The following is a 10,351-nucleotide window of genomic DNA, read 5'->3' as shown; positions in this document are numbered from 1 at the left end:
GTTTGAACCGCCTTAATAACACAGTATATAATGTTTTGTAACGTGTTTATTACCTATAATATTTTCACCAAGTCTCAGAATATAGCCTAAGGCTCACGTCAAAGGAGACCCGCATCTTAAACATAGTGTTGCCCCTCTCTTAATGAAGTTGTAGGGTTATAGGCTACAATATAACATCAAATATAGCCTAATACAAATAAAAATACAAAGTAGCCTATTCGTTTTTAAATACTTTAGGCTAAATATTGTCGTGAGAGTGGATGTATTCGACATAAAATCAAGACATGGTTATGTGTCCCTGAGATGCACTATCACTATCGAATGAAACGGATGATGGTTTATTATTGCCTAAATCAAGGGTTCTCAAAGTGATCTCATATATATATATATATATATATATATATATATATATCATTTATTTTTCTTTTTCTTGACATGACATTTTTTATGAATATAACAACATATTAAACGAATTTCCTATGGCCCGAGACTTGGTTCGACCGGTGGCATCGGCCATGCACTGCAGTCGATAAAGAACTTCTTGTATACATTTGTTTCTTATCTCACTCGAGTTGTGTTCTGATTATGAGGGGGTCCCTGATGAATTTGCTGTAACAAAAGGGATCCCAGGCCCCCAAAAGTTTGAGAACCCCTGGCCTAAATGATAGGACTCTGTAACCTATGTAGACTACTAGGGCAGGCTACCGTATTCATCATGACGTTATGTATGCATTGACTATCTACTATTCTTGCAAAACCTATAGGCTACACCATGGCAATAGAAACATTACTATAGTCAGAAATAATAGCCTAGAAAGAAAATCACTTTATTCAAATAAATGAATGAACAATTGATTGTGATACCTTGATTTACTTTGCATGTTTCCACAACGCTGTCATTATACGCGTAAAATTGCCTTATATTCGCAGACCTTGTCGTTGCAGTCCTAATTTTGTTACCGGTGACAAAAGTTTTTCTTTCAAGAATATGAATAACGTAATGCACCTGTTCCACGCTCCACCAGTCGAAGCCTGACTACAGTACCCACGACACCTTGCGCTCACTCTGTGCTCTGCGCCAGTCTGTTCAGGGAACCAGTTCGCTTAGCCTTTTTTCTGCCTTCTCACTGTTGCCTGGTGTCAACCTACGCCGAGAAGATATCCCTCCCTCTTCCCCCTTCAGCGGCTGCTTCCAATTTGCCTTCATTTTTCTTATCGCGAGCACTATTGGCTTTTGTGCTGCCAGTCAGACGCCGCTACCGTAGCTGGAGTTGAGTAGCAACACCTCGGAAACATCTGGCTGCCGCAGCCCTTCTGTCTCCGCTCGCTCGCTCCGTCTTTCCTACCACTGCAGGTTGTTATGGAAATTTGTTGAAAGTCAATCTAGTTATTTTTCAACCCCAAGAGGATTTGACGAAGGAAGCAGGAAGACATTGGAGCTTGTTGTCTGTAAGTGCCTTTAATACCAGAGTCCGATTAAGGTTGATGAAAGGGGGTTAAAGAATGGAAGGGGAAAAAGTAACAATCCTTTGTAGCGTGTGTTGCGTTCATATAATAGTTGCTATATTATCTCCTTCGAGACCCTATAGTGCCATGGTCTGCATAGCATCGGGGCCTGCTACAGAACTGCAATACTACTGATCGAGCGTTTACTTTCTGCCACCATGGCTAGCTAGCTTGATTGGGTCAGTGTGTGTGTGTGTGTGTGTGTGTGCGCGAGATATTGTAGTCTTGCGAACGTTCTGTTGTGTTGCTGGCGACGGTCTTCCATTTAACCAGCAGCACAGATACATGTTGGGAGCCAGCCTATAGTCACCCTCGAGGAGTAAGTTGTCTACAGAGCTTGACAGATACATTGGTCAGATAGTTGCTCGTATCGAGAGTAACGTGTCATGTCCGGTTTCGTGAAGTTTATAGAAGTAATGGCTAATTTATGACAGTTGTTTCTTGGCTTTGGATATTTTTTGTAGACTGTCTGTAAGCTATTACGATAAAAGGCAATGGCAAAATAGACTAATGAAAATGCAAGGCTGAAATGAATGATGTATCATTGGATAGTCTAGACTAGAGTGATGTGTGTGTGTGTGTGTGTTGCAAGTTGTAATATTAATGTTGTAACATTGTTACCAACATTCACTAATGATATATTCTACCATTTTCTGTGAAAGGAATATGTTCTGTGAAAAGTGATCGTATCCTGAATCAGTAATATTGTAGCCTAATTTTTTAGTTGCAACTGTAATTTTACAATTTTGCGTGCAGAGTCGTGGAAACTTTGAAGGTAATTTAAGGATATGTATGAATAACATAATAAGATATCTGGCCAGCGGTTTGTTCTTGTAGCCTATCCGTGTTTCTCCTCCTCTTTCTTAAGTATAGGCTACACTCAGCATAAATAGCAATTCATTCCTAAAGGTTTTGATCTTGTAAATATTCATAATAAACGTGTGGATTTTAATACCCTCATGTCAACAGGAACATGTTGAATATCTATAGATATTAAGTTCATATCTATAAAGCCTTCACAATAATGTGAATGTTATATAGCCTACTGTTATTGTTTGATATGAATAATAATGGACTGTATATAGATGCGTTGTTGTGATCCACTCACATAGCAGAGAAATAAATGAATTCCTTGTGGAATAAAAAGACCACCTGAAAAATTCACACGGAAGAGTGGAATACTTTCACAAAAGAAAGCCGAGGCTGTAGTCAGTTTTAGCCGGCCCAACAAGGAATAGTGTAGCTTTTGTTTAGAATCTCACTCATGAGGTCTATACTATTGTTCCCATTGTTACTTTTTCATTTTTTTCTGTCAGTTGTATGAAGGGTTAGGGAAATGAATGATGGTAATGGTGAGGGCAGTGAACCGTAAAGAAGTCGAAAACAATATCAGCTGCGTGGGTCTGTCAGTTGCAAATGTGCTGTGCTGGCCTTTGTTTATGGTTACTGGAAGTTGAGCAGGCAGCAAAAAAAACAAAAAAACTTGATGGTATTTAAATTCACTGCGCAGGAAACTAGTCTGGGAAACTAGGTTAGAAAAAAGTGTTGGATTTCACACAGACCTATTTTCTAAAGTTCTCCTTTACTTTAGAGTAAAGAGGTAGGGGGAAGTTGGCTAGTTTTCCACATGCACCTCACTACATTTACCTCCTTTTTTTTGAGAGAGGAGAGAAAAAGAAACAAAGTTGTATAAAGGAGAGGCTGGTGGCAAGAGTGTAGAGGAGTAGCATATGGCTGTAAAAGGAGCACAGCTGGAGGTAGCATCTCCATCTGAACATGATGTCAGAGCAGCTGACAGGCTGCCATCCCCCAGTCTTTTATTCTAACGCACAGACTGGGAGTTAGTGTGTGTGCGGATCTGTGTGCAGGAGGAGGTATCTCATTCCCCTCCAACATCTCCTCCACTTTGCATCTGTCTCTCACAGTTAGCTTTTTTTCTCTCCTACCCCCTCATTGATTCTGCAAAAGAGCTGCAGCCGGCCCAGCTTTTCTACTACAGCGGACTTAATCAAGTTGATGCATACTGCAGGTACTGTCTATGGGGAAGGGTCCGGGGCACTGGGATGGTTTTGTTTCGTATGGGAAGCTCTGGCTTTTCCAGGGCTTTTCCCAGTGTCTGGCTACTTTTAGTCAGAGCTCTATGGAAAGGGAAGTAAAAGATTTGTATGTGTACAGTAGTTGTGTACTGTAGCTAAGCAGGAGCCTGGTGTTTTTGTTGTCAGGAAGAGGTTTCCAAGTGAGATTTTAACAGATCCATTTGTTTGTGGATATAGTTTTTCTCTGGTTTGTTGTGAGCAGGTTGGGTTTGGAGTTGATTGTTGGTCCTTTGATTGTTGAATGTATGTTGAAATAATCCTTTTTTGGGGAAATTATTCTTATGTTTCATCAAAAAAATATTTCTTAATTTGTGTTAACTAAAAAAGCCATTTAACATGTTTTTATTGTCTGGTAAACACACAGTATTACTTTCTGCTACTATCAACATTCTTGATATTTTTCCTCAAAGTTATTCCGGTTAAAACATCCCAGAACCATGTAAAAATTATCAATATGGTCATTTTTACTAAGAATAATTCAATGTCTTAAATCTAAATGGCTGTGAAATTACTTGAAAGCCCAATGTCCTCTTTCCCAGGCTTGTGTTCATTTTTTCTGTTGGTGGTGACTAATTTAGAACTTGCAGATTTGAGCTGCCTGAATTGGCTAGACAGCTGTAATCGCACTCCTTCTAGTCTTAATCTCTTTATCTGGGCAGCAGCTGCCATATGGCCCCAGTCAGCTGGATCAGATGTTTGTAAGCCTCCTTGTCCGTCCCTCTCTGTCCTCGCAGACCCCTAATTTGATCGCTGCTACCTTGAGGGTTGTCCTGCTATCTTTATTTTTAGACATTTTAAGGATTAGGATTGATGTAGACTACAGGGCACTTAAAGTGATTGTATTCTAAATCTTCAGAGCTGGTCTCTTTGAGAAGGATGTGCAGTTTCTTGAAAGATTTGGGGAGGGGGAGCGTGGGGTGGTGGGGGTTTGCTGGGGGGTTGGACATCCTTGTCCCTGTAAGCCTCTCATTAAAGAAAATCTGAACTCCGCTCCAATGAGGGGGATCGCACACTTGTTCACTCACATTCAAATGGGTTTATTTAACTGCTTTGGTTGATGTTCAGGCTCATGTATTATTTCAGGCAAGAAAAAGCTACTTAGTTAACAGGTGTTGGGGGGGGTTCTCATTCAAATTTCTGAATCTGCTATTATGAAAGTTTATGTAGAAAAACTTCAGAGAAATATTCATAATTTATTTTATGAATAGGATTCTCCTTTTTTTATTGGATCTAACTAACAGTGGGAGTTGGCAATAAATGCCCTTTTGTAATTACCAACAAGGCAACTTGTTTTTCAAACCCTTAAATTCTGTGTGAATGGTCGTCATTCTCAGTGTACTTAGGTCTCTGGAATAGGTAGCTTGTGTATGTGAGGACTGTTTGTGTACCTGAAAGCCTGTTACCTAAAGAGGCTGGCCGGGCCAGTCCAAAGTGGGTTATTAAAAATAACCACACTAGGAGCTTGGAGAGTAAAAGCGTGGAAGCAGTTCAGTTAGCAGGCGGGCGGGCATCTGTGTGACCAGGAGGAGCTCAGCTGTTGAAGCCTCTCTGTGATCATGTGGAACGGCCATAGATCGCAGTCTAGAGCAACACCTCTCCCAAATATAATCTGGAAACATTTAGGTTTATGGAGCAATTAGACTTTAACAGTTTTTTATTTGGTGTTTGTGTGTCTGAAAGTTTGAATGTTGTTGTTGGTAAAACATGTTAGAATTTAAAAGGAAAATGTGACGTGGGGGATGTTTAAGAGACATTTAGTTTTGTAGATATAGTTTAAAATGCCAAGGATTTCATGTGTAGGCTAATTTGTTGTTTTAATCTGTTCCTTTTTGAATGCGAGTGAGTGCAAATGTGTGTGCATGAGGTGAGAGAGTAAGATATGAGTGGATCCACACAGGTTGTCTACAAGCTGAAACAAAACAGTAGCTGTTCTAAAATAACGTGCCTCTAACATCTGCTGTCTGTTTTAGGTTATGAAGACAGCATGGAGTTCCCAGACCACAGCAGACATTTGCTACAGTGTCTGAGTGAGCAGAGGCATCAGGGTTTCCTTTGTGATTCCACTGTGCTGGTCGGCGATGCCCAGTTCCGAGCCCATCGAGCAGTGCTGGCTTCATGCAGCATGTACTTCCATCTCTTTTACAAGGACCAGCTGGACAAAAGAGACATTGTTCATCTGAACAGCGACATTGTTACAGCCCCGGCGTTCGCTCTCCTGCTGGAGTTCATGTACGAGGGGAAGCTCCAGTTCAAAGCCCTGCCCGTGGAGGACGTGCTGGCTGCAGCCAGTTTCCTACATATGTACGACATAGTCAAGGTCTGCAAGAAGAAGCTGAAGTACAAAGCCACTGCGGAGGCAGACAGCACCAAGAAGGAGGAAGACGCCTCCAGCTGCTCTGACAAAGTAGAGAGCTTCTCTGAGGGCAGCACGGGTCACCCGGCAACGGCCGACCTACTGCCCAGTGACGATGAGGACCTGGAGGCCAAGCAGGACCCCAGCAACCTGTGGATGAGGCTGCCCTCTGACCGCCCGGGCACCCCGGCCACCGCCACCAGCCCAAGGGAGGCTGACGCCCATGTCAGTCCCCCCAAACTTCAGTCCCCTGCCGGCAGCCCCAGCAGCTCTACTGGCTCCCTGTCCCGGAGGTCCCTGGGCTCCCGTGGCTCCCGAAGCTCCCGTAGCTCTCGCAGAGTGTCGGCGGATGCAGACTGTGTCCTGGACTTGTCTGTGAAGTCCAGCCTGACGGGGCCCAGCGAGGCCTTGTCCAACAACCCCTATTTCTGTGGCCGGGTGACGCCCGACAGCCTGCAGGGCACCCTGGTCCAGGTGAAGCAGGAGAAGAACACAGGCTCAGATGATGAGGGCCTGGTGAGTGGCGACTATGAGATGGACCACAGCGGGCCCAAAGCAACCCCTCCCAGAACCAATGGAGGACTGAACCACCACGGGGTCGGCAGCCATGCTCACAGACGCCTGGGCCTGGAGGCCCACCTCTCGGCCCTGCGTGATGCCTCCCTGGCCAGCGAGCTGGAGCGTGACGACAAGGTCAGCGATGATGACATGCTGGGGGGAGAGAGTGAGCGGGCCCAGGTCGAGGCGGCCAGCATCGACAGCGCCCTGCTGCCCTACGTGTCCAACATGCTGAACGCTCCTCACACTCAGATCTTCATGTGCCCCCTGTGCAACAAGGTGTTTCCCAGTCCGCACATCCTCCAGATCCACCTCAGCACACACTTTCGCGAGCAGGAGGGTGTGCGCGCCAAGCCCGCCAGCGATGTCAATGTGCCCACCTGCTCCATCTGCGGCAAGACGTTCTCCTGCATGTACACCCTGAAGCGCCACGAGCGGACTCACTCCGGGGAGAAGCCGTACACGTGCACCACGTGTGGTAAGAGCTTCCAGTACTCCCACAACCTGAGCCGGCACGCTGTGGTTCACACCCGAGAGAAGCCGCACGCCTGCAAGTGGTGCGAGCGGCGCTTCACCCAGTCCGGGGACCTGTACCGCCACATCCGCAAGTTCCACTGCGAACTGGTCAACTCGCTCTCTGTCAAGAGCGAAGGCCTCAACCTGCCCAACCTCCACAGGGACTGGGCCATAGAGGATAGTTCTCAAGAACTGTGGAAGTGAAGCCTGCTGAAATGATCAGGACTTTGTTTTTAAGCTAAATGAGAGAGGTGTCAGTGAAGGTTGGGCAGAGAGGTAAGGGGAGTTGGAGCAGGGGCTATGGGTGGGAGAGGGGTCTGAATCAGTCATGTTTCTTGTACGTAACATTGCAAAATCTTGTGAAATGGCACTTTAATAGCACATGAAGATGTTACTACTGTTTTCTGTTCCAGTCCTTTGTTTTATTCTATTTTATTTGTTCTGATTTTGTTTAAAAAATGTATGTAAACATGGCTGCTGGTATCAGTAGCCAGTGTTTAGTTATTTTTAGATTTCTTGTGTATATACACAAATGTCTATACACTCCTTAATCTAAGGCACACCTTCAATGACAACCATATGAAGTGTTCAGGTAATACACACTGAAGTTAGACTATTAGAATACACTAAACGGGTACTGTGATCATGAATATATACCAGTACACATACATGTGTGTATGAATACGTGTGTATAGTGCACTACTCTAATTTCATTATCAAATTTAATCTGTGTGAATGTGTGTGCGTTTAAATTGTTTTACTCTGCAAAGAGGTCTGATTTAAATAGCTACAAGCTTCTGTTCCTTAAGCTCTTGTACATTTTGACTTGTGATAGGAAACTTGACTGATGAAAGACAAATGGCACTCATGCAATGTACAGCTTCATTTTTCACATTAATTGAAGTATTTTCTAAAACCCTTTATAAATGATTATTTTAGAATTTCTTAAATCTCTATCTGCAGCTTTTAAACATCCTTTGTTGAACCGAATTTAATTTAAGTTGGCTGTATTCTATAGGTTTCTGTAGTGATTATATGGATTTATTTTTGGAAAATGGGATCTGTTATTGCATGAAGTCCAACCTGTATATTTGAAATGTGAATTGCTGTATTACTGTACACTGTAATTGAACAAATCTAGAACAGACTATGTGAATACTCCAAGGGTGCAGTCTGTTAAAAAAAACTGAATTTTACAGCTACGGAAAATGCATGAATATGATTTATTGACCTTTTGTTGTAGTTTTTTTTGCATTTGAGGAGTGTATTTTAAATTAACTAATTATATTCTTAAGTAGTTTATTTCTTTTCTCTGCTCCTTTTGAGAGTCCGTTAGGACTCCTTTAAAATGTTCTTCTGGGCTGTGAAGATTTTTTTGTCAATGCACTGGTCTTGGGTTTGAGTTTGTGCAACGGTATGTGAGGTGAAGCTTGTCGTCAGACAGACCGAGGTGGGCAGTGTGGGCATAATGCCAGCAGTGACCTAACTAACAAACTAATCTACAGAAGATCTCCACTAGTGTGTTTGCCTCCCGTCCACACAGCACTTCGTCACCGTCTACTCTGCTGCATGGTGGTCAGGGAGTTAAGGTTCCCAACTGCTGTATCAATCCAGTTAACGTTCTTCTTTGGTATTTTCTGCTCTCTCATTGACATCAAGTAAGCATTGTGGGTAATTGATTTCTTTATATTTTCATTTGGCACTTGTTTCTAACTGTGCGGCCAATGAAAATGTGTCACACTTTTCTATCAGAGAGAGAGAGAGAGACTCACCTGCTCATATCTGAGTACTCCTGAAGGTTTATTCTGTTTCAAAACAAAGCTGAAGAATCAGAGAGCAGCACTATGCTTAACATCACGCTCCTAATTTGTCTGTGTGTATCTGTTTGGATGCTCCTATGTACATACTGTATGTATGCACGCGTGCGTGTTTTGTACTGAAAGCGCAATCCTTACTTTTGAAGGGGGAGAATTGGCATGCTTGACTGCACCTTTTAAAGCTTATTTAACTGAGATTTATGCTGAAAAGATGCCTTTATGAAAATTAGTTATAAATTATAGATTCAAGAAATCATGGATACTATTACATTCAAGAGATGAAATTATTGAATTAACCTTAAATTATAATTTATTTTTTAAATTAAATTTGAACTGTTCTTTTATTTGAATATTTTATTTAGAACTTTTTTTGAAAATTTCTTTTTAATGAATGTGAACATTCTGGGGAAAAAATCTGCACTCAGAATATTTTTGTGCAGAAAGATCATGGAATCAAGTAAATGCCCATTCTTGAGAACTGTCAAACAAAAGCAAAACTTTAACTATACCCAAACTCAGATGATAGTAATTAGAGCTATGAATGTCCGCACTTGTGGGGAGATACTGGCATGCCCATACTGGCCCGGGGGTTTGGTTTGCTCTTCAGTGGATGTGGTGGTGGCAGCATCAGCTGGTGACATGGGTGCTCCTTGCCAACTGCGTACAGTGTCATGGCATTTTGCACAGTGGTAATTGATCTCTTTGCAACCACAAATATCATGGAAAATATCACATGTGGGTTAACTCTCTATTTGAAGACTTATTTACAATTATTGATGGCTTTTCTTATTGTACTTGACCGCCTTAACTACTGTAAACAGCTTCTTTTATTTCACGTTGGTATCACTGGAACACTCTACGTTTGTGTAACTGGACTGTTTGACATTTTTAAAATAGAAGAAAGTAAGCTGTGAAATGACCTGATAAGCATCTCCATTTATCATCTATCCAACTTTGGTTACTTGAAAACAGGAAAGGTCCAGTGGGGGGAAAAAACATTAAAATGTAGAAGACAATATACGAAGAGATAGGAGGGGGGGGATAGAAATACATCTGTTGAAAAGGACAATCACTGTCTGAAAAAGAAGCAGATTTTGATTCAAATATATTTGCTTCCCTGCGAGATTTTGTTTCTTTGACATTGTTCTTTTTCTGGATTTAGACATTTTAGCTTTGACAATCATAGTATGTTTTATGTTCTCAAGGGGAGTAAATTCTAAGGCTGTTTAGTTTTGTACTTTTTTGGTGTGCTGTTGTTGAAATTTTCAAATTGTGTGCAAACTGCAATAAATTATAAGAACCTTAACTCAATTCCAATGTGAATTTGTGTATTTAATTTGTAACCTCGAGTAAATAACATGGGTAGCATTCAGTCGGTGTTGCATTCACAGGCACACAACTACAGCACATTTAGAAGATTAGTTAAATGTTTATTACACTTATTAATACAGCTTAGAGCCACAGTCATATTTCAACACAAGGAAGATGTCATCTGTAGAAATAGA

The 10,351-nt window shown here is 42.0% G+C and overlaps 1 protein-coding gene across 4 annotated transcripts; it reads left to right on the top strand.

The window, feature by feature from the left end:
• Positions 1-1,074: 1,074 nt before the first annotated feature.
• On the top strand, positions 1,075-10,157 carry zbtb18 (zinc finger and BTB domain containing 18). Of its 4 annotated transcripts, none has more exons than XM_029765197.1 (2): positions 1,075-1,449; positions 5,573-10,157. In XM_029765197.1, exon 2 carries the CDS (start codon positions 5,587-5,589, stop codon positions 7,231-7,233), a length of 1,647 nt encoding a protein of 548 aa, XP_029621057.1. In that variant the 5' UTR covers positions 1,075-1,449; positions 5,573-5,586; the 3' UTR covers positions 7,234-10,157. The 4 variants fall into 4 exon arrangements, with proteins under 4 accessions (XP_029621057.1, XP_029621059.1, XP_029621056.1 ...); XM_029765199.1 differs by lacking the exon at positions 1,075-1,449 and adding an exon at positions 1,768-1,825; XM_029765196.1 differs by lacking the exon at positions 1,075-1,449 and adding an exon at positions 3,364-3,535.
• The last annotated feature ends 194 nt before the right edge of the window (positions 10,158-10,351 follow it).

This window comes from Salmo trutta, chromosome 10 (assembly GCF_901001165.1).
Source record: "Salmo trutta chromosome 10, fSalTru1.1, whole genome shotgun sequence".
In the NCBI taxonomy this organism is placed as follows: Eukaryota; Metazoa; Chordata; class Actinopteri; order Salmoniformes; family Salmonidae; genus Salmo; species Salmo trutta.
Note: the sequence above shows the minus strand (reverse complement) of the source record. Positions and strands in the feature narration are given on the sequence as shown.